At 32.7% G+C, this 25868-nt stretch overlaps 1 protein-coding gene across 3 annotated transcripts in view; it reads right to left on the bottom strand.

Moving 5' to 3' along the window:
- Positions 1-25858, bottom strand: part of Hcs (holocarboxylase synthetase-like protein) — a 30831-nt gene extending 4973 nt beyond the window's left edge. Inside the window, exons 1-8 of one of the 3 annotated variants that reach the window (XM_067266308.1) lie at positions 25337-25858; positions 25024-25182; positions 20569-20722; positions 19203-19384; positions 18760-19057; positions 18352-18584; positions 13170-13535; positions 6253-6438 (exon numbers count right to left, since the gene is read on the bottom strand). In XM_067266308.1, the coding sequence (XP_067122409.1) occupies positions 6253-6438; positions 13170-13535; positions 18352-18584; positions 18760-19057; positions 19203-19384; positions 20569-20722; positions 25024-25182; positions 25337-25552 (1794 nt within the window). In that variant the 5' untranslated portion in view covers positions 25553-25858. The remainder of the gene's footprint in view (positions 1-6252; positions 6439-13169; positions 13536-18351; positions 18585-18759; positions 19058-19202; positions 19385-20568; positions 20723-25023; positions 25183-25336) is intronic. The other 2 variants (XM_067266309.1, XM_067266310.1) reach the window with 2 other exon arrangements.
- Between the last annotated feature and the right edge of the window lie 10 nt (positions 25859-25868).

The raw sequence follows: 25868 nt of genomic DNA, 5'->3' as shown, positions 1-25868 counted from the left end.
AAATTTCTGTTTACAAAATGTTTAAGTTAAAAAAAACCACTATATCACTAGCCGAAAGTTAAAATTGTGTATGGAGCCATCCGTTAGTAGATGTTACTAAAAATAACTTTTATATTATTAATTATTATAAAAAGGTAAAAGATGCTTAATTTTCAGGATAGAGAGGAGTGTTTTATTAAAACCTGTGAATGCCAACCAGTAAAGTCTTTGTAAGTCCATCCCACTCTGAGTATGATGCGTGACCCCCTCAACCTCCCAACCTTTAACCTTCAAAATTTAATAGCATCGACCCCTTAACACATGTACCTCCTTGCAAAATTTCAGAAATTTTTGAGAAAAAGCAAAGGAATTAAGCTTCAGAGGGTAAACAAAATTGTGCCCCCCACACAAAAGAAATCCCAATCCACAAATGTAAAATTCTTCAAGGGGAGTAATTTTTGACCAATTGCCACACTTTCCCTCTGTTATATCCTATTCGACAGCCAGGAAAGTAAAAAGTCTCAGAAGTTTTTACTTGGCACAGAGTTTCGGTAGTAACTCCGTGCCAAGTACAAAAGCCATCAACTGACTGTATTATACAGAAATCAGAGTTGCCAATTTTTGGGGTCATTTCTCCACCCCCATACGCATATAATAATTTTAAATATCTTGTTTGAAAGTCGACCGTTTTCTTAGGTAGGTTGTGAAATTTCAGGGTTTTCTATCGAGGGGTTTCCTTAATATAAGCTGTGGAAAAGTACTGAAATTGCCAAAAAAAAAAAAAAAAAAAAAAAAAAAAGGTGTATTTCCTTCATTAGTATATTCAAATTCACGACTAGCTAAAAATTCTACAAATTAAATAGGCTATACTGTCTGCCATAACATAACTGATGTGTGATAATACATCCTAAATAAAAGGCTCATTAGTTAATTGAATTCGAGGGTTGGATGTCACACTGGTCCTTTGTTTAAGCACTGGTCCTTTGTTTAAGAGAAAGGAAGAAATTATCACAAAAGCATTAATTACGTATAAATATCGCTTATTTGCAAGCACTTTCGACGTACAATAAGGCGTCGTTCTCAGGCAGAACACAAACTCTTTCGAACAAACATTTCGAATTAAAACTAATGGCATTAGTTCTCACACCGCAACACAAAAACCTTTAAAAATGCAGCCTTTTAATTCACTTTTTTAATGTTTTCGGTCTTCCTCAGGAACAGAAAAATCAAATGATTCCGATTTCTATGAAGGCCATTCAAACTGGCCGAAAACGCTGGAAAAGTAAATTAAAAGGCTGCATTTTTAAAGGTTTTTGTGTCGCAGTGTGAGAACTAATGCCATTAGTTTTAATTCAAAATGTCTGTTTAAAAGATTTATTTGAGTTTGTGTTCTGCCTGAGGACGATTCCTTATTATACATTGAAAACAATTCAAATATAGTGATATTCATACATAACTAATTGTAATTGTTATAGAACACCTACCGCTGAGAATGATGAGAATTGCTGAGAATCAAATGAACTGTTTTCACTTTGATCAATTTTCTGGAACGTTTACAATCGTTCTATAATCGAACCAATATGCAATAACAAATTCGAATTTAAAACGGTTCGAACATTTGGTTAAAAAATCGAAATATATAAAAATATTACCGTTTTCAATTTAATACGCCTAAGTACTCAATGAAGACTAAACGTAGCTGAAAACAAAAAATCGCATCTATAATAGTACAGTAGAAGTCATTCTTCAGGTTAAGCCTTAATGCTTTCCCTCTCTTCCCGCGGGGAAATTTCGAAAAATCCCTTCTTAGGCCGCGACCTCACTAGCGCAAAAATGGCCGCAAAAGCTTTTCATCACGTGACCTATTTGCGTTCGCGCTCGGATTGGGGTGGAGGTCCGGCTAGTGAAGTTTTTACGGCGACAGTACTATATACGGTATAGACAGTTGTATACGTGATGTATCGATATAAAGACAATGATTATATTCTACAAGCTTTTTCTGTACTATAATTACAAATGTAGTAAAAATAATATCTTTACATTCATATATTGACGTTTATTATTGTATTACTAAGATAATATACAGCACTTATAAGCTTAGCTTTTTTATTATACAGGGTGGGACAACGAAAACGAAACGGCAGAGTGTTCGCGTTCGTCCAAGCAAATCGCTCGGACAGGTCGATTTTATTCTCGAGGGGACATCTTGTGCAATAAAGTTTTTGCGAATCTGAATATTAACTAAACAAACATTTTTTTCGAAATAAATGTTTTAGTTAATACAAAATAAACGAGCTTTTAAAATTTTTGTTATCTGTTGTATTCAGAATCGCAAAAACTTTATTGCGAAAGATGTCCCCTCGAGAATAAAATCGACCTGTCCGAGCGATTTGCTTGGACGAACACGAACACTCTGCCGTTTCGTTTTCGTTGGCCCACCCTGTATACTCTTCTAAATGAAGAATTTTCCTTTGGCCGTCCATATCTCGTATTTTAGGCATCCATTATTATAATCGGGATACCTGTTGTCGTAGATATATGAATACTTTCCGATGTATTTGATAAACCTTTCCGGATCTATTCCAGTTCTTTTCCAATTAGCCACGAGAGAACGTACACAAAAGCTCGTTTTCCGCCATTTTCGCACGTGTCACGATGACCTAGATTTCACTGACTTCTGATTGGTGGATGGTACCATTTTACAGCCGTATTCGCGTCGAAAGTTGAACACTGTTCAACTCGTTTTTACGCTGATTTTACGTAAAAGCTTTTAATCACGTGACTAAGATATTTTACGCCTGAGCAGGTCGTAACCTGCTCAGGCGTAAAATATCTTAGTCACGTGATTAAAAGCTTTTACGGCCGTTTTTACGCAAGTGGAGTCTCGGCCTTAGTGTGCATTTCCATGACGTACCCTAACTGTGTACCAAATTTCACCTCTTTAGGTTCAGCGGGTTGCTCTGGGCAATGATGAATCAATCAGTCAGTCAAGACAAGTAATTTTATAAATTTAGATGACATCGCTGACGCCATTGCGACGTAAGTAATGACGTCAATGAGCCGAAGTTAATAAAACATTTCTGTATCGAATAGCTATGTTGGAACACCAAAAAATAAAAGAATATAACCAAAATTTCACCAGAATTGAAGAAAAATAGCAAGTATTACAGGGAATTTTGCATATTAGAACTTTTTATAACGATATTACCGTAGATGACGTAATCGTACCCATCACCACACTTTTCCTCTGATACATATATCAGAGCCGGGAAATGAAAACTGGTAAAACAAAAAACAAACAATGCCTTATAATTAATGACAAATTTAATTTAAAGAAAAAAAAAAAACAATAATTTACAAGGAAAACAGGAATGAAACTTCTGTGAAAAGTGCAGTACTTGGTGTTCACATGTGTGTGGGACACTCAAGCAACACTCAAATTATACAAGAAAAAAATTAATAAGTATTTTCGTTTTAGTTTACTCGTCAAATAGTTTCGTTTTCACCCGGATGTAGCGGGTGAAAACGAAACTATTTGTAACAAAGGAATGTTGTGTCTATGTACGTTTTCTCGTATTATTACTACACAGTACATAGAGCAATTTGCTTATAATTTTCTACATTGATAAATGTTTTATCGTATGACAATGCAACACAACAGTTGAATTATCAGAGGATAGTTGTAGGTAATTGCACGTAACATTCTCATTGTGTGTGTAGTGGAGGCAGAATTTTGTTCACCCTCTTTAAAGCTTAATAACTCCTGTGCCTTTTGTCGAAAATTTCTCAAATTTTGCGGAGATGTTTGTGTGTCAGGAGGATTAATGCTATTAAATTTTGGTGGTTCAAGGTGGAGGGAATGGAGAGATAGAGGGGGGTCACTTGTCGTATCTCGAGAGGGCAATTTTATTAGTATTTACAATTTTCTATAAAACTCGTCTTTACCTCAAAATTAAGCTTTTTGCCATTTTATAAATTAATAAAGTAAAAAAGTCTTAAAATAAAATCTCGCAACAGATGTCGCCTCACTCGATTTTAACTTTTTCCGGAAAAGTTAGGCAACTCTTTTCTGGATAGTTGGGCTGCGATTTGAGAAAACTGTAGACCTAAAAATTCCCACTGTCGTCCGTCAGTATGTCTTTCCTTAACCTCGAGAATGGAGTTACATAGATGAAATCCGAGACCAGATATGGAAACCGTAGGGGCAGGAAGCCCCGATTAACTGTATACGAACTTCCAATGCAAACCGGATGTCACGTTATTTCGATTCAAAATTTTCTACCGAAAGCAGTTAATAGATGACTGGCACGAGTATATTATTAACGGAGAAGTATGATGTACAGGGGCAGGTCACTACTAATTTGAGGTGGAGAGCATATACTTAGCTTTTTTTTTTTTAAATTAGTAAAAATTAAAATCCAGCAACCAGTTGCTTAACTTTCCCGGTAACATTTAAAATGCATGTAGCGCATCTGTTTCGATATTTTATTTAAAAAAAGTTTTTTATATTGTTAATTACAGTGAAACCGCCATTAACGGACACTGTACATAACGGATAAACTTATCGGTCCCGACGGTGTCCGCTATTCGGAGGTCATACTGTATTATAAATTGGCAAAATGCTTAATTTTGAGGTAGTACCCAGTTTTATAAAAATTTCGGCAAAATTCCCCCCCCATAAAACGTGCTGTATAGTCGACCCATTCGTCCATTAGTTCGTGTTCACCCGCTACGTATGGACTTGATGTCACCTTTAAACCTATACATCACTTAAAACGAAACTATATACAGTGAAAACTGCTTAGGCGACCACCTGCATTCGACGGGCATCTGTCAAAATGGGCAAAAATTTCTGGCACGGAATACTTTATACATAAAGTCTTCGTATAAGTTACCCGTATTAAACGACCACCTGTGTAACGCGACCGCGTGCATCGACTTTTGGACCGAAACAACAGATCTGGTCTCAACTATTGTTCCAACCCATTACAACAACGTTTCCCCTTCCTAATATAATGAATTAGTCTAAACCCGTTCGACACTTGCACCTGGGACACTTCTCCCACCCTCGAAATTAGGTGCAGGTGTTAATGAGAGAAAGTGAAATCGTATTATGAGAAAAAATAATAAAATCGTTTTATTATTAATTAATAATTTTTCTTATTGTACTTAAGAAAATATTAAAACTATACAGTCAAACCTGTTTTTATGCGGGGGATAGGGACCGCATTAAAAAAAACGCATTAAAAAAAATCTCACGAAACTTCACGAATGGCTGTAAATAATAGTTTTCGCAACACAATTAAAAAATATTTTTTTTAATGCGGTCAACAGGGACCGCATAAAAAAAGTCTCACATAGAAAATAACTCAAAACCGTACGAAATAGAATTTATTGACAACAGATGTCAGCACTTGACTGCATCGTCTGGTCTATCGTCTGTTTTACATATTTTTGTCCAGGTGGTGTTTTGTTGACTTAAAAAGTAAATTATTTCATTTTTCGCATATTCATGCAATAATATTACTATAATAAGTGCATTTATGCTATAATAAGTTTATTTAGCTATAATAAGTCAACGTAAGACATGACGAATCGCACGAGACTAGTCGCCAACTATACCGCACAAATTAAAAATTCGCATTAAAAAAATCGCACAAATAAAAATCGCACATAAAAAGAGCGCATAAAAACAGGTTTGACTGTACTAAAACAATACAGTATTTTTAAAGTTAAAATAAGATTAAACTAACGAAAACCGACCAAAGTGATGGAGAGATATGACGCGCTTGTATATCGAAGACGTAATACACGTAACTGAGGAGCGAACAAAAAGAATCGAGTTGAATTTATTAAATCGAAAAAAAAAGTGTGCATTATAATCGAGAAAATGCAAGTATTGTATTAATATTTAAAATATTGGTATAAAATCTCTTATAAAATCATGACGACACCTATAAACTGAGTTATCCGATAAGAATAAAATACAATATCAATGTAGCTGTATTGTTGAAAAAATTCGCTTATTTTTGCTCACCTCGAGTTTCGCTTAATAGAAATGGCTAAAAAGTGCGCAAAATACGTACGGAAATACCGTATTATAGCACTACCTGTATTGGATGACCACTGTCTAAAAGTAAGTGATAAACGTCAACCACGCAACTGCCTGGTATTAAATTGTGTGCTGTATGCAGTCGTACGAGGCGAGTCTTGAGGTATCATACTCTGAACATTTTAAGTGATAAATAATAATGGAATAAATACAGTACTTACCTTTTCTCTGGCGTATAAATAGCAGGGAGTTAACTGAAGCGACGATGCTGCCAGATCACAATTCATCTTCAAATGTTCGGAAAGAATATCACGAAGTATAGAAATCCTCAGCACGTTGTCGTCCTTCAGGTGCAAAAAAGTCGGAGTATCGTCGGTTATCAAAGCCGGATCCACCTCTAAATGAACCTAACCGGAAAATTAAATTATTGTGATTATTTAACCATTTTTAAATATTTAAAATCCCCCGAAACAGCCAGCCACACACCCTCCTTCCTAATTCTGCACGAGTTGCAATACGATAAAAACGTGCCAATTGCAAGCGTGCGGCCAATGAATGGATGTCTTCGTATTTACATCACACTGACTAATTAAAAATGTCCGGAAACAGACACGCCAATGGATACAATGACTGGATACAGCCACGACGGGCCATTTCTGATTGATTTACGAGTGTTGAAAGTCACGCATTTCATTCTTTCACTTTCACTTTCACTTTATATGTAACAGAAGGAAAGTATGGCGATCTTACGAAGATTCTTACATTTTTGGGACTCGGGGAACATAAAACGCTGAGAAATGTAAAAGAATTAAAGGACTTTTTTCCTGTATGTAGGTATAGGGACACTAATGTGTGTGGGGGGAGCAGTTTGTTCTTCCACTTTGAAGCTTAATAACTACTGTGTCTTTTGTCGAAAATTTCTGAAATTTTGCAAAGTGGTCTGTATTTTAGGGGCCTCAATGCTATTAAATTTTGGTGGTTAAAGGTCGAGAGAGTGGAGATCACCTGTGGTATCTCGTTATTAGCATTTACAATTTTTTTAATAAAAGTCTCTACCCCAAAATAAAGCTTTTTGCCATTTTATAATAATTAATATGAAAATTTTTATAAAAATCTTGTAACAGATGGCACAGCACAGAATGTTAAGTTTATTGCTGGAAAAGTTATGCAACTGGCTGCTAGAATTTTAGACTACAGTATTTTTTTCCAACAAACTCTTCTTTAGCCTACACTTAGATGCAATATAAGATTTTTAATTATATTTCTATCCTTTTCTTTTTAATATTTTAGTATTCTCTTTCACATTAGGACCTCTAATTATTATTAAAAAGAAAAACTTCTGAAGCTTGAAGAAATATTTATTTTATTCTTAATTTTAATTATTAATAAAGGATTGAAGTAGATAGTGAATGGTACAAGTATATAAAAGCAAGCCCTCAGAAAAACAGGAAGAGGAAATGAATAAGCACAAATCCTGTTATTGTTGGAGAAATTGATAAATTTTAGATGCAATTATGATGACTAGTTTGAAAAAATTTTGAATTACTTATTTTAAAATGTATTTTTTCTATGATCTGTAATTCCGTAGAGGATAAAAATTAATAAACAAGAATGCCCGTGTTTATCTGCCGACAGAGAGGAGTTCGTCTAAGTTCTAAATGCATTTCTACAGTAAAGATTCAATCATAATCATAATCTAGTGGTCCATTTACCTGTGCCAGTCCACGAAAAGTTTCACCTGTCCACAGAAAAGTATTGGACAGTGCCAATGCCAGCACAGTTGATTATGGGTGACATTTAAGTAGTAATCCCAGAGTCACTGTGTGTACTTAGTCACATAAAGATAAATTTGATAAATAAAAATAATTCATAGTTGCATATAATCATTGGTCCATGTAAAATCCAATGAGAAAAAGGTCGAGAAACACTGTGTTAGAGTATTGAATCGAGTTATTACAACAGTCCCTCTTATGCAGGGAGACAAACTATCAAAATTGGTGTTTTGAATAATGCGATATAACTGATGTATCTACTCATTTTGGAATTTGAAAGAAAGGTTAATGTTACCTTAGGTAGCCAAGATGGCGACTCGTCTCTGATTCCAGCAAGGAAACAGTGGGAGGCACGTTCTAACCTAACCTATTCTAATAATTTGGTTGCTAATAATTATGGTAATTTATTAGAATAGGTTAGGTTAGGTTAGAACGTGCGCCCCTAATGTTTCCTGTCTTCTGCTTGCTGGAATCGAAGACGAGTCGCCATCTTGGCTACCTAAGGTAACATTAACTAAAAGAAAAAAGCCTACATGAAAAAAAAATTATTGTTAGATTAAAGCGAAAAACGAAGAGTAAAAACGGCTGCTACTGCTGTACTTTTCTTAATATAAAATTTTACCCTATTACGCAGCCTAAATTATATAAGACTAAGTAGAAGACTTTTTAGTTTTAGTAGAACTGTCACATTTAAGAAAAGTCTGTTGTTGTTTTTCTCTCGCTATCGAAATGTCTGAAGTTGTCTGTTTATTTGGAGACATTTCTTTACCAACTTCAGCTTGATATTTTCCATCTTCAATCTAACGAAATATATCTATTTTTTGTATTAAATCTAAAGCTTATCATCATCTTTTATGATCCATATCTTCGCTTTACAAACAAATCCACAACGCATCACTCATGGCGAAATGAAACAAAAACTAAAGAATGCTGGGCTGCAATTTTTAATCATATTTTTAATTAATCTAATTTAAGATATATGTTCTCTAACTCAAATTAGTAGTGACTTTCCCCCATACAGCATACTTTTCCTAGCAATAGAGTCGTGCCGGTCATTTATCTAACTCCTTTTACGAAAAAATTTTTGAATTGAAATAACGTGACTTTGGTTTTGAACCAGGAGTTCGTAAATAGTTAATTGGGGCCTCCTGCCCCTAGTTTAAGGAAAGACAGATAGATGGACGACAGCGGGAATTTATAGATCTGCAAATTTTTCAAACTGCAGCCCAAAAAACAAGTCGATCGGAAAAAGAAACCAAAACTGAATGTAAGGTGAAAATCTACACCAAAAAAATGATTAAAATAAACTTTACATTAATTTTGTGTTTACTTTTGTCGAATAAAATGAATAAAACTGTAACTATGGTGAAATAAATAGTCACTTGGGGTTCGGTTCCGCAACTTTGGACGTAAATCGAGGTGATAATAGAGAGGTTGAGGCCGAAGTTTTCAACACGAAAACATGTACGTCGGACGTTCAGCGCCGTCTTCCTGTAAGCGTAGAAGTTTGACAATGACGTTTGGAACGTCAGTGGAATCATGCTTGACGTTCCAAATGCCATTGTCAAACTTCTACGCTTACAGGAAGACGGCGCTGAACGTCTGATGTACAGTACATGTTTTCGCGTTGAAAACTTCGGCCTCAATCTTGATAGTAACTGAAGAAGTGACTGTAAAACAATGACTCGACTAAATGAAACAGCGACTAAAAAATCCGTAATAACCATGGTCTGCGAGGACTAAAAAATAATCCGAAGTAGCAGGAGTCAGTTACAAGAAATGAGTTTTTTAAAAATAATTTTCTTCTACTTTTGGCCAGACCGACATCAGCAACCGTCCGTTATATCGAGTTTTTATTGTACAAAACCTCAAGGTCAGTTCCATCATTGAAAATAATGCAAAATTGAAACGTTTTCATATGTGGGCTTTGTATTTATTACTGTCAAGTTCTAGGTCTGAATTATGGGTGTACTATAGATTACTATCTATGGAATTTCAGGACTTTGAGTATATATCTGAACTGACGGGACCGAGACGAGTTCAACGATACCCTACTTTTGGACCGGAGACGAAAAATAAAAAAAGTTATCATACTTTTTCACTTACCATACTTTTTTAATGCTCTCACGAAGACGGCACCATAGTTGCTAGTACTGCCATCTTGCGGTAAAGTCTGCAAACCATGATGTCGGACTACGGTCATCTCCAGTAGGGTTAAACACGCGATACGAGAGCGGAGAGAGCGACGCGACTTCCGATCATCGCGCGATTGCCATTTCGGTTAATATTACTTATGGCAGCAAACATGGCGGCCCGACTGACCTCTCGTGTGGGCGCCACCACACGCCGCCATGTGCTAAACTAGTGATCGATTCACGGTAGTTCTTGAACAAAGTAAAAAAGGGGGGAAACGTCTACTAAAGGCAATTTTAACGGCAAGCGACGGGTCTCCCGATCGCGATAGCGAGGCCGACTTAGCGGAGAACGACGCGACTCCCTATCATCGCGCGATCGCCGAAAAAAGTATGATAACTTTATTATTTTTTGTCTCCAGTCCAAAAGTAGGGTATCGTTGAACTCGTCTCGGTCCCCTCAGTTCAGATATATACTCAAAGTCCCGAAATTCCATAGATAGTAATCTATAGTATCCCCTGAATTATTCTTAAAATATTAATAATTCTCTAGTTCAAACATTTTAAATTCCAATTTTGGAAATTAATAGTAACATTTATTATTAAACAGAAATTCTAATTGGAATATTTAAAATTCGAAATTCCACATTAAAAATTCTATTTCGTAAAATTTCAAATATTTAACATAGCTTTTTCTATAATTCGGATAAACCACAGTAGATTAATAGTAAAAATTCTCAAAATACCAAAAAAGTTAAATGCAACGATACAAAGCATTGGTAAAACTACAGCTCAATAAGGGGCCGTCCATAAATTACGTAAGGGTGATTTCGGCCATTCTAGACCCCCACCCACCCCTGTGTAAGAAACCGTAATATTTTCTTTGATCCCCTCCCCTTCCCTATTTTATGTAATATTTAGGCACGATTTTAAAAAAAATTTTAACAAAAACCATTTTTCTTGTGAAACCCTAAAAATCTTAGGTTCAAAATATATAATTATTAATTAGTTAATTAACCCCTACCCCTGAGTAAAAAATCGTAAGAAATCCTTGACCCCCACTTACCCCAAAATATCTTACGTAATTTATGGATGGCCCCTAAAAAGTATCGAGTGAAGTCGGGTTAGTCATGGAGTTGAGTCATATGGTCGATATGCAAAGTAACATGTGGAAAACTAAATTTGTTAGTAAATTTTTACTTTTGTTTTAAATAATATATAATAATTATATTTTCGTGTCAAGTATTTTTGTTACCGCACACGTGTGTGTAGGGAATTGTGGAAGTGATGTCGCGCTCGACATGTTCCACCATTTCAGCATTTTTAATGCGGCTTTCCCTCGTAGATGGAATGCATTATGATGAACTAAAGTAATTCGTTTTGTTAATATCGACGAGTTCCTTGAAAATATGACAAACTTTCATGTTGACAATGAAAAGAGTACATGATTTTGATTTTATTTTCAATTTTTGTTTTGTTTAATTTAGTTTCATTCATTTTTGTTTATTTAATTTTGCATTAATTGGGCCTTTATTTTTGAACCCTTAATTACAATTTTTTTAATTAATTGCAACTTTCTTATCTTGTACGATAGAACTATAGAAATTGTTTTAGTATTGTTTCATACAAAAGATAATCAAATTTAAATTTATATTAATTTTTTTTAGTAATTTCATTCCTTTTTGGGTTAATGTTACCTTAGGTAGCCAAGATGGCGGCTCGTCTCTTAATTCCAGCGAGAAAACAGTGGGACGCACGTTCTAACCTAACCTACTCTAATAATTTGGTTGCTGATAATTATGGTAATTTATTAGAATAGGTTAAGTTAGGTTAGAACGTGCATCCCACTGTTTGCTTGCTGGAATTAGAGACCAGCCGCCATCTTGGCTACCTAAGGTAACATTAACCAATTTTTGTTTTATAAATTTATTTTTCAAGAGTCAGTCTAGACATTTGCGGCCGAAGTGAATGAATTCAAAAACTGGTTAATTCGTGACGAAGATGATTTGTTCAGCTCCAAACCAGCACGAAGTGAATTTAATTAAACAAAAAAACAAACATTTCCCTCCTTTTTTAACCACGACGACTTAAAAGCAGAGAAAAACGTTTGTTTTTCATTTAATTAAATCTACTTCATGCTGGGTTGTAAGCATTATGTATTTTTATTTCTTTATACCAGTAGTTTCGTGGAGTTTGTTCGGCTCGCAGAATCATTTACCGAATCTCATTTAGTGTTAAATACGATGGAATTGAAGCATTTACAAAGCAAGCCGATCGTGAGAAGTGTGAAAAAGGAATCTCATTTATCTTTCCCCTCTCCTTGGTCATCGCGTCAGCTGACGCAGCAGTTTCCGAAGATGGCAACCTTAACTGACACGATGGGATAATTCTTTGAGTAAAAAGGAATTAGCTGTAATTTCTTTGAGGGTAGTATTGCAATATTAACTTTATCTAAAATAAGATTACAAATTTATTTTGTAATAAACAACAAAAGCATGCTTATCGTGTATAGGATAAATGGAGAATTTTCAGGGTTTTTTAGAATGATTGATTCTAGATTTCGCAATCATTTTCCATTCTTAAGCCTGATGTTTATTAGTTAATGAATGTACCATGCTTGTAATGTAAATTGTTAATTTTTTTAAACTAAAATAATTCAAAAGAATTGGAATCAGAATCGTATTGGAATCAGGAGAAATTTTGGTATTGTCTCATCGTTAATTAAAACTGTTCATTGGCACATTGATTGTGTCTAAGATTAATGCATACTGGAATGTAGCATTTATCTTTATATACTTATAAAATATAGTAGAGCATCGTTTACCCGAAAGCTTTCCAGTCTGACTGTGTCGTGCCGAATCGAATATTTTTGATACTAGATTAACTTCTAAAGTATAATTTTTTTGTTTTTATATTTTTCAATATATTTCTTTTGTTTGTACAAAATAAATAAATAATTTTTAACGATACAATAGTCTCGATTATTATTATAAAAATTTTCGTTAGGCTTAAAATCGATGAAAATTTGACACGAAGCGACACGCAACGGAGAAAAATTTCAACATCGGATAGGTTAATATATTTTTTCGTACGTAATCGGTTATCTGAAAAATGAGTTATCCGAACAACCCCGGTCCCCAATTGATTCGGATAAACGACGCTCTACTGTAATAATTACTTTTACATAACACTATAAAAAAAATTTACAAGAAACATAAATAAATTTCACATTACCTGACACATCACAGAAATTCCAGAATTATTTTGTGAATGAAACACTTTAATCAATGCTTCCCCGTCGTCTTCATTTGTTCCCAACACAAATACATTTTTTTTCTGAAGTCCATCTCTACATCTAAATCTTCCTCGCATAAGTGAAACTGTATCCCACTCTTTATATTTCATTTTTACAACGGATTTACCCAAAACATTGTCTTCGTATGAAAGTTTGTATGAAAGTATGTCTAAGTTTGAACAAAAACTTAAAACTTTTCCACCCGAATGAACAAAGGCACTAAAACACTTATTCACCTTTTCATTTAATTCATCACAGGATACTATTAACAGTTCTGTATTATCTCTCCAACCAATTTCATTCACCTATAATTATAAAGAAAATTTTATAATTATTTTGGACCTTTAATCAACCCTAAACTTCTATATTCTATAAGAAGTATTCAGCTTACAGAATGCACCCAATTTTCAGTTGCATTTAATACAGAAGCTTAATGTATTTGGAGGAAAAATAATACCGCTTAAGATCTATCTTAAACTGTAATATTTTCCCTTATAAAAAGAAAAAAAAAAAAATCACAAAGAATGTCACATATCCAATATAAATGCATCTTTAAGGTGAAAAATACAGTAATTTTTGATTTGGTTTAATCATTCAATCTGTTTTAAGGGATTTAGACTTTAATTGAAAGTATTAACTGCTCAAGGCTTTGTAATTTTTTTTTAAAATTAAATAAATAGAATTGTTTCTTGTGATGTACTAGAGAATAAACTACATTATTGCAATACCTTTTAGAAAATATGAGAGGATGAATCTGAAAGTAAGACAAAAGCCACAACGTTACAAATGGGATCATATTAACACACCCATATTTGGTAACGAGTGAAGTCTCACCTTCTTAGAGGCATCATCTTTTATCTGAGTGCCTCTAATAACATCAGGCTAGTAGTCTTAAAAGTGCTTAAAACAGCCCTAGTTATAAAGTCTATATTATATACAAACTATTTTTTAATATAAAGAACAAATCAATACACATCTTTCAATATAGTCACCAAAAATATTCCAACATTTTTCATTACATGCAATGACCTTTATTCTAACTTCATAAAATTCATGTCCCTAGTGATTTAATAACTCGGTGACTGCATAGTTCACTTCATTTGATGTGAAACAATATACATTTAACTGATCTAAGTTTGTCAGTTTTGCTCTTTAATGATGATGTCTGCCGAAGAGCAAGGAGAGCAAAAAAATAATACAGCAATTTTAATAACAGATTCTCAATCATCTGTCATATAATTCATATCTGGTCCAGTTCCTCTTCAAATTTGAAAGACCACTTGAATAGATATCACTGACATCAAATAAAAAGTTAAAACATACAATCATTTCAGTGTTTTCCCCCAGAAATGTTCACTAACTGGGTGGAATGAACTAGCAGTCAGGTGGACTAAATAAAATATTGCACAGTCTTATAAAATACTGTTATTTGTAATTACAACCCCTTTCTCTAAAAATATAGTTAGAATCTGATGCCTTCTGACCTTCCGACAATTCTTCCACCCATCCGTTCTGTTCTATTCATAGTATTTCTTCCTTGATGTTTCTCTCCTTTATCATTTTTCATTTAACTTCACAGGTCTTTCTAATCTTTTGTGGTTTCTGTTCTATGGCTATCCTTTCTTTCTGAGATTTTGGCATTCCATCAGATTCCATGCAAAATTATATTGAAATGCATTTGAGATAATGCAAATGATAATTAAGCGAAACCACATAAGCAAAGTTTCTGAGGTTAATTAATGAACTATTGTTGATTTGATGTCTTCACTCATCATACTTATTAGTTTCTTCTTAAAATAAACCAGAAAACTACATTTTTTTTAATTAACTTTAACTGTTCACTGCCAGATGATGCAATTTTGCATCATCTATGTGCCAGAATTTTTTTGGTAAATGAAGTGCACGTTTTTTTGGATGCTATTTATCATCATCTGGAAGTGTGAAAAACATTTTCAAAGGTATATTTTAAAGTTTACTTTCTTAGTTTTCCAGAAAATAAGTAATGAAAAATCCAGCAATGAATTGCTTAACTTTCCTAGCAACATTTGGTGACACTATCCGTTATGATATTTTATTAAGAAACTTCTTATATCTTTAACTATTATGAAATAGCAGAAAGCTTAATTTTGAGGGTTAGGATAGGTTTTATGATAAACTGTAAATACTAATAACAAGTATAATTGTCATTAAGTCTGACCCTACTGGAGATATGACATATGACCCACTTTATCTCCTCATCCCCTTGACCTTTAATCACCAAAATTTAGCAGCATCAATCCCCCTAATAAACAAGCCTCCCTTCAAAATTTCAGAATTTTTCAACAAAAAACACAGGCATTATTAGGGTCGATTTACACACAACAGTAAAGTGCCAGCACAGTGCAGTAAGCGTTGATAAATATCGCACATAGACAATCAGAATTTCATGTACAACACTTGTATGATTGACGGAATACAGATTACGTGTTGTAGATGACACTCTGACTGGCTGTGTGTGATATTTATCGACGTTTATGCACCAAACGGTCACTGTGCCAGCACATCACTGTTGTGTGTAAATCGACCCTTAAGCTTCAAAGAGGGTAAATGTAATTGTACCACAAACACATACACCTATACATACAGAAAAACCCTTGAATTTTTTTTGCATTTCTCAAACTTTCAAGGTCCTGAGTCAAAAAATTTAAAATCTGAGCAGTGATTTTTTGACTGATTGTCATACTTTTCCTCTGTTATATATAACAGAGCTGGGAAAATAAAAATTACTATAATTAAATATGTCCTCAGGTAGATGTCAATAATTTAATTTTGCATCATTACATATAATTCCATAAAGATTTCTTAAAGTGAAAAATTTTTTATTTTTAATCTGTATAAAACAGTGACATATTTTATGGAAAAAAGAAACAAACTCAACACCTTTGGTGCAATTTTGCCTTATGCTGAGTGTCAGTGAACATGTTAATAAACACAAAATTCTGTTTACACATCAATTCTGTTTTCTGAAAATATAGAATACCCAAAAAGACATCTACTGTCGATGCCATTGAAATGATGTTCGAATTCCAAAACAGCAAGTGGTATGGTTGCTAGCAAACTGCATGTAATTCCTTAACTTACAATAGAATTCCATCTTGAGTTGACATTAAAATAATGGAGATAATTGAGTACAGTTCCAAATGCACATACAAGTTTAAATATTGTAATCATAGAGTGTGCTGATGGTGTTTAATTAAGTGTATTAAAATTCAAACAAATGTTTAATATTTTAATTAATTAATTGGTATTTTTATTAACAATGGTTCACAGAAATGCAAGTTTCTATCAACTGCAAAGAAACAAAAAATCATGTTGAGAGAGTTTATTTTATTCTGTTTTTGTCCTGTGGGCATGTAAGGAGGTAGCCAAGAGTAACAATGTAAGAATGACATATGAATGCAATCCCTTGATATTCAGTATCCTTAAAAATGATAAACACAAGTAAAATCATCCCAACAACCCAGGAGTATATACCATCCCACTGCAGAACCAGTGTTTCAGCAGAGGAGTTCTGTATGTAGAAGCTACTGCACGTAACTTGGAGTAAAGGATCAAAGAACATCAATACATGGTAAAGAAAACTATGAACATCACAATACTAGTGGTCTGTGCCAAACAATAAGGAATATGGGTTTTATGAAAGAATGCCAAAATAATCGATCAGCAATGAGCAGTAACAACCTAAGATACTTGAAGATGCTTAGGATTTATAAGGCCCATCGGAAAAACATGTTTCAGTCACATAGATATGGACACTACAGTAGCATTGAGATCTATTTACTGAGTAACATTATTCTATTGCTTTATATTAACAATTGCAATATGTTACAATGTAAATTGCAATTGCAATATACAGACAGGGTTCCTATTCAAATTTTTGTTTCAATTTCCATGACTTCCCAACCGACTCTGTAAATTCCCCGATCCTCACATCTCTTACAGTATGACACATTGACAAAATAAAACAGTATATGACTTCCTAAGCACATGTTTTGCTTCTCCAATGTTTTAATTAGTTATTTTTTCTAATTAACAGTTATATATTTTTTATAATTGCCAAATTATTAAAATTAAAAATAAAATGTATTACTAAAATTCTATTATTAATCCACAAACATAAATCTACATGGCTTTGAAAAAAAGACAATCATTTTTTATTATTCATTAACAGATTCTATATAATTCATGTACAAAAGAATAATATATTTATTAAATTTCTCCCTTAATAAATTTCCCGAACTTTATGAAATATTAATAAACTGGAAAAGACCAGAAATTGTTTTGTTATTGGATGGTGCGGTGATGGATGTCGCCACTCCTTGGATATTGTGTTTTTTTTGTTTTTTTTTTCGCATTTATGTTTTGTTAATTTATTACTGTTTGACTGCTCGATAATTTAATTTTAGCCAATTTTTATACATTTTCTACAACTGTAACCACTGTTAAATTATTAATAAATGGGTCTCATAACTTTCGTGAGAAAAGGTGAGAACGAGAACTAGTATTGTGACTGTTAGTTAAAGCAAATTTTGTTGTGTCTTTTTTAGCAGAAATGAGAAGCATAAACACAATGATCATTTATTACATAACATTTATGCAATCAAAATTATTAAAATGAAAAATGATAAATAATACCATTTAAATTATTTATCATTTTGTGTACTTTGTAAATTTTTTGGAAAATTTTGTGTAAGCTTGAGAGAAATTTTGGGTCCTGAAAATATTCTGCCTCCCTTTTCGTAAGTTGTATTGCACCACGTTACTTCTTGATGCCTGCAGACGGCTACACTTAATCAAGCATACCGTCAGAAAAAAATCGAACAAGACACAAAGGAAGCAAATTCCCTGGTTTTTTGACAATTTTTAACAAATTCCCTGACATACCATGACTTTCTCTGAACATTAATGAAAATCCCTGGACTCTCCCTGATTTTCCAGGTGTGTACAAACACTGTATATATTTAGTTACATGTTATCTTTTCTTGTTATTAAATGTGTAAAGTAAAATCTAATTTATTTAAAAAATGTTCAAAAATTTGTCAGTAGTTAAATCTTAATAATTTATAATGAATAGAATTTTACCTGTGTTGGTGAAAGAGGGTATATTGTGTAACAGTTAGGTTTCAAACATAACTGTAGATTGTCTTTTATACTTCTGAATAATGAGGATGGACCAGATTCTTCTTCTCCTGTATATATAAATATATTTGGTGGCTTGGAAGATGCATCAAATTTAGGAATATTATTTGTTATAAAAATCATTTCATCTAAATCAGGAATGGGCGAAAAAGAACCTTCTGCCATTGCTTCTCCAGCTAGAAAAGTTTAAAATATAAACTAAAATCACACCGATTATAAAAATAAAAAATATTTACAAATTTTAATAGAAAGTTTTTAAAAAATATTTTAAAAAACAGTAAGAAATGTAATACTGAATTGTTAAGTAATGTTAGAAGTTATTTTAATCTATAATTTACAAAACATTCTTACCACAATACTCTTCGGCTTCTTCAAATTCATCTATCGAATTATCTAAATTACAATAAATACTATCGACTAACTTCCTAGGACTACTAGACTGACTTGCAGCTTCTCCTTCATTTGATAACTGACTGCACAATGAGTCTCTATCTTCATTCAGCGAAGTCTCGGAATCACTCAAGGATTCGTCTAACAGAGAAAGAACGTTTTCGGCAAGAGATTCATTCGAACCACCATAAGTATCACAGTATTCTTGTTGTTCGATAACTTCCAGAGGAGGAAAAACTGGAGTATGAAGAAAGTCTTCCTAAATACAAAAAATCAGTCAAAATTTAAAATGTTAAATGCAATTTTTATAATGTTTAGGTGTATTGTATTTCTCGTTATTACAGTCATGCATTACGTTATTTATATAATAATGAATTTTTTATTTTAAAAACTATTAACATTACTTCAGCATTTTCTGCTCCTCCTTCTACAAGTAATCGTTCACATAACTCCGGCGTTTGCTCAACTAATGGAGTAGATGTCGTGCTATCGGTCTGAAGCAAACACGACGACCAAGAAGAAGGTGACGACAGAGGAAAACTGAATGGATGGACAGAATCAATAGGACTACCTTCAACATCCACTGCTGTAAAAATTCAAACGTTATACAGAATACAAATTAAAAACAAAAAAAAAAAAAAAACACATGGATTAATTATAAATCTTCAGCTGATTTATATATTAATTAAAAATAAGAACTTAACAAATATGTCTAACTTAAACTAGCATTTAACTAGAGTTCTCTTTTTCCAGATATGTCTTCTTTTTGAACAAAATCTTTCTATGAGAAGGTTTTTACAGATATATAAGAAAGAAGCAAACAAAAAGAAAGGTTAAAAACATATGTAGGCCTCTTTTGAATTTTCTTGCTTTTTTCATGATACAATGAAACTTTTGCATAGATGAGATCAATGCTTCAATATAGTTCTGTAGCTATTATGAATTAAAAAGAGCTGCAGATAAGAGAGAGTATTGATTACAGCAACAAGGAATAGCCTTTAGTAATGGACAGAATAAAACTTTAAAGACTGATTACCTATTCCAGTGGACTTGTCTTAAAGTGAACACCGATAAAGCGAAATTTGCTGTTGCCCCGGCAAAACGCCATTGTCACAATGTTAATTTTCATGTAATAAAGCAAACAAAAATTTTACCAGGATTCATTAAACCATAAATTAACTCCACAACCTTCAAGAAATAACCCCACTTCCAGTTATGGTTGCTTTTTACAGTTTTTGATATAAACATTAAAAATTAGTACTGAAATAAATGTTCTATTTTGATTAAAATAGATTTTTTCCTCTTAGTAAACAACAACGAGTTTGACCTCTGATCGTAAAGCAATTCAAACAATTTTATTGGACCATTCTACTGTACTCGGAAAATACCGGTTAAACTTTAAGAACACCCATCCCCTTTAAACTACTGTGGACCCATGCAAACGTGTGCTAGTTTGCATATCGAGGAGTGCATACAATGATGCCAGGTTTGGCTACTTTGCACCAAATTTTGCTCGCTTTTTACTCTTTCAAGCCTAAATTCCAGTTTCTGCTCTATTAAAATTTGAATGTGTGTGTAATCTGGATACGATTTAATTCAAAGAGAGTTAAATGTTATATTTAATCTGTTTAAGTTTAAGTGAAAATAGAATTGCATGAATTGTTTAAAGTAATTTTAATTAATTACAAATAATAAACAATACTTTTGTGCTAAATACAAAGTTAAATTGTATTAAAAATGATAAGAAAATATGGTAAATAAAGCACATACTCATCATTTTATGTATCTCTTTTCCTTCACTCATACATAGCTGATCATTTAAAAATGCAGCACCAAGAAGGTTAAGATCTTCTACGGAAGATTTTACTAAAATACCAAACACTTCGTTTGATCTCCAAGCCATTGGGATGCAATATTCTTCTACCTGGAAAGATTAAAACGCTCAGAAATTAAATTCTGTTAATTCGACTAATTAAAAGCATACATTTAGGTTACTATATTTAAAACATATTTACAATTGAATTAGTAAAGAATTCATTTAAAGTTATTTAAAGCCGAGTTATCGACAAATTTAATAAGTAACAGCTGCGTTTCTTTCGTAATTAATGTTAAAATGCATAAATTTTGTTTCTAAAATATTTAAATCGTAAAATTTCCGAAAAATTTATTTAAAGAACAGAACGAATGGCAATGATGTTCTTTTTTTAGAATCGAAAATTAAATTACTATTCTGAAAGTGCTTAAATGTTAATATACTAAATTTTGTACGCATCATATATACATTATTTATGTATCTATTATATACAGAGGGGGTATACAGTTGTTATTATGGAGAAAATCATTTTTATGCATAAATTATATCACAAATAAGGAATACAAAACAATAAAAAGATATCAAAACATCTGTATTTCTCAGATTTACAACTGTATACCTACTTTTGCACCATCCCGTGTAATTTCTACTTTATATATAAACTTATATAAAATGTAAAAATAATAATATAATCAATATTCCAGTAATTATACTCAAGTATAAAGTAATATAAACTGAATAATCATAACCTATAAAGAAGAATGATAGCGAATATTTAAATCATTTTTAACGTAAAAACTATTAAGTTAAATAATTAAATTACTATAGATTCGTATAAAAAATATATAGATAAAAGAATATTAAGTTCCATAGCCTAGTGTTTCCCAAACTTCTTGGTAAAGTGAAGCCCTTAAACAAGGAAAAGTTTGTTTTTGCGGAGCCCTCGCAACTCGTCGTCATCCTTTGCTAAAAATTTGTACAATTGATATAGAAAGAACGAGACCACCAGATTCTAATGTTTTATCTTTTATTACAATCTCATTGAATGATTAAATTAAAATAGATATAGTTCTTTATTAATAAACAACTGTATCTATATTTTAATTTAATCATTCAACGAAATGTCAGTTGTAAGAACAATACGTGACAAGGGCAAACGGCAACTACCATATCGAGAAATACCGGCAACTCGAATAAATAACTGCTTGCTTAAAAATAGTTATAAAATAAACAAATGACACATATGATTCGTTAACTTTAAAAATGTTTTAAAAGACTGACATAGACCTAGAATTCCAATTTGAGAAATGCTGTCATAGCTCACTAGTAGATGAGTGATTCTACTGAAGACTACTAAGAAGAGAGAATCTACTAAGGCAGTCCTTCTTTCTCATCACCTCACTCCCTTCAGTCTACATAAAAGGTGCCGAAGTCGTCGATAAAGAAATTGATAAGACATTTTCGGGTCAATTGGTAAGGCAATGATTCATAAAAAATTATGAGTACAATGGATAAGGTGTATAACTATTCGGGATGTTGTAAATTTGTACACTGTACGTAGATCTTTTCCACTAAAACAATAAGTGGATTTAATACCAGCTCAAATTTATTTAATTATTATAAACTGTATTCGCAAGAAAAGAGGGGTTGATAAAGGTCAAGAAATCCTCAAAAGGGTCGATAGTCAAAGTTCGGAAACCTTTGATCTAGATCCTCGAGTAGACTCTACCCACTATTTATTATTATTATTATTATTATTATGTATTAATCATAAAATAAAGAGAATATTTTTTAAAAGCCATACTACTTTCAATTAATGTATACTTTAAATCGTGCAAACAAATCAATTATGTAAAATAATATATTTTCGATACTATTGATATAGCTTTTGAATACATTCTAGCTTTTGGTCAATAGAAAAGCATTTAATTTTGATACAGCACAGTAAAATTATTTAAATTTAAAATGTTAAGATACAAAAATAGCTTATTTGCATTTTCAAATTTAGGAATTTCTCTACATTTAATCTCGAGAAACTATATTTAAATATCAGATCAATAAACTGAACAAGATATGATAATGTGATTGAAAATATTTTGTGGAAGAAAATGGTTTTGTTCTCTTAAATTATGAAGTATTTTTTTGTTATAAATGGTCAATGTTTAAGAAAATATATAATTTTTAGTGTCTAAATAAATATTACCAAAAGTATATTGTGTATTAAACATCATAAAATTAAAATTTTTGCATTAAAAATAGTAAGTAAACAAAATAATCATTTAAACATATCATAAATATTTAAAAAATGAATTTTATCATCAACATTAAGTTATAAATAAATCAAATGTACATACTGCACATAATGTACAAAAGCCAGATTATTTCCGAGCTAAAATTAAGCTAATTTAAATAATTAAATTATACACATTAGCTTAAAAAGTTATTAGCTAAGATGCTAAGCTATCATCATGCATTAGGATTAACTCTTCTAGACTCTTATTGTGACTCTTGGATCCCTATCCCCAATATATTTATATATACAGTATATAGCAGGCATGGGCAAATGCGGCTCTTACTGAAAGTGCTATCCTTCCCAACCTTACCATACTATCCGCCACGACAGTACAGAACTGCAGCTCCCATGCATTTTACAAAACTTACATTTCGGCTCCCACTGAACTCTTGTTCTCCACCTCTGGTATATAGTATATATATAAAATGCCATCTGAATGTAGGATGTCACTCATGTATTTGTAAAAGGTGGTATATGCAGTGGTGTGACTAGGAGGTGAAGTCTGACATGTGCTCGGGGCACAAAGACGAACCCGTGGAATTAAAAGTTTGAAAGTTTTTTATAATTAAGGGTCATTAAGTATGAGGTTTGTCTCGGGGACGTCAAAACCGTTCGGTACGACTCCTATTGTGACAAGGTTTGATCGTCCCCGTTATGCATCAACCAGAAATGAATCTTGCATAATTACTACATTATCCAAGACTCTGAATAATAAATTAAATTAATAATAATCAAATTATTCTATGAATTTCAAAACAGATCCAGATTTAAATTTCATAATATTAATACGGTCTAAAAGATTGCATAATTAATTTATTAAAATTACACACTCATTTAATACAACTGCTCATTGATGTTATTGCACCGTCGTGCGATGTACTAAACTTTAATACATGGCATAGAACTAAAAATAAGAATCTTTAACATAAATTTGAAATTAAAATTAAAAATAATATTGTATTTCCAAAAGGGTCATTAGCTTACATTACAAAAGAATCTAGTAAATTGATCGGTAACATAAAGTGATCTTTCTTCTTGCATAAATGAATAACTACTTTTTTTAATCAGTCAAATAATCTATGTATTATGGAAGGATAAATTCTCAAATATTAGTCACGAACATGATCTTGGGCATTGACCCATAAGGGAATAATATTTACTCGATACCTTAAATGACTCCTTTAACAAATCCATACAAAGTGATAATATGATATTCTCACCTTCAGACAAAAGAAAACTGAATGGAAATCTTCAAAACAGTAAAAATAAGATGGAAATCTTTCATGTAAATTTTGATAAAGTAAGAAATTTATATTACTGATTTGAATAAACTAAAATTTATCACTATAGGGCAGAGGCTCTTATTGCTGTTGCTTCCAGTAGTCAACCATATAAACCAAAATCCACATGTAATTAGTCTATAGGAGCGAGTTTAGACAACATTTTCACAGGAAGCATCCTAAGACCACCCCATTCTCGGTGACACACGACAACAACGGTGTGCCTCACTCACGGCAACAAGCAAAATTATCACGCAACAGCTCTTCCGGAAGGCGATCGCGTAATAAGGCACGGTCGGGTCTTCGACTCTGTTTTGGGTGTGTATTTTCTACAAAACAGCTCGCTACAAAATTATCGAGCACGCTCGTCCTTTCAGTTTCCACATTTGCGAGGCTCTCGACAGAGTGCATCCCATCATTGAATTATTTTTTCATAATGTAAATAAAGGTCTAATAAAATATATTTTCTCCCATACATCTAGTTTAGAACAAACTTTATCTTCACATATGAAGTTTGCTTTTCATGTTACCACAGAATAAAAAATATCAAAGTGCAAAACAGCTTTAAGCAGTCGACTACCGATGCCATTACCACATGCATTTTTGACATAATTTTCTAAAATTATATATATTATTTACTCGTACGAAAACAGTCCCAGAATAAATACGTACATTCTCTCAAATAAATAAAAATTCACTCAAATAAATTTCGAGCCGGCGTGACACTCCGATAAGTAAATAAATTACGATTTAATCGCTCGCAACACCGAAGAGCAATTCGCCAAACATCCGCCACGATAAAAACATATTAACGGAGACAAACAGAACATCCTACTCACATTTAAACAACTCCTGGAATTACGATCCCTCCTTTCATTCGCCTCGCAGCAAATAATTTCAAATAAAATATTTACAGAATTAACGGCCGGAAAGCTCCTACTTAATTGTCCATGCTGGTAATCCCGGTAACAATTCCAAGCGGATAAATTTATCTTTTGCTATAAATACACACATTTAATTAATAATATTTACCAAGTTAGTTAACGAATCCACCGGTAGGAGTGAAGTTTAGTTAATTGGCTCGTAGGATGGCGCACGGGCAATTAACTAAAAGTAACTCCTACTGTACTGAGGACGGATGACATTAAATACCTTGGGTAATAATAGCGATACTCTCTTCTCATCTTTTTCCAGTAAATGTTTAACGATTTTTATCTCTCCATCCGTAAATTTGGAGCTAGAAGTGCTGTTATTTTTATGAAACAAGACGGTGCCGCATCCCAAACGTTCTCTTAGTAAATCGGCGAGACGTCTTCTCTGCCGCTGGATCACTACAGTCAAGAAGGCATAACACAATGTTAGAAACATGATTTCGTCATTGGCACGTGAAACAGCTGATGCCGGTGAGTCATGGCGCGAATATTTCGTCTTCTACACTCTTTTTTTTATCGACTAGAAGATGTAATTCGATTCAAACTGGACGTCCGAACTGGCCGCTTCCCGCACGCTCCGCTTCCGATCGGCCCGCTTTTCTACTATACTCGATGCTAATTCGTGTACTTTTATCGATTTTTTTCGTCTCCTCGTGTAAACTTGGATATATTAATACCGGTAGCTAATTTTCTGCTTCGAGTGTGTGTATCGCGTGTGATTTATTTTGGTATTAAGTAAAAAAAAAAAAAAA

Source organism: Centruroides vittatus, unplaced genomic scaffold (genome assembly GCF_030686945.1).
Source record: "Centruroides vittatus isolate TY-2023 unplaced genomic scaffold, ASM3068694v2 contig_2726, whole genome shotgun sequence".
NCBI lineage: Eukaryota > Metazoa > Arthropoda > Arachnida > Scorpiones > Buthidae > Centruroides > Centruroides vittatus.
This window is presented reverse-complemented; position numbering and strand designations above follow the sequence as displayed.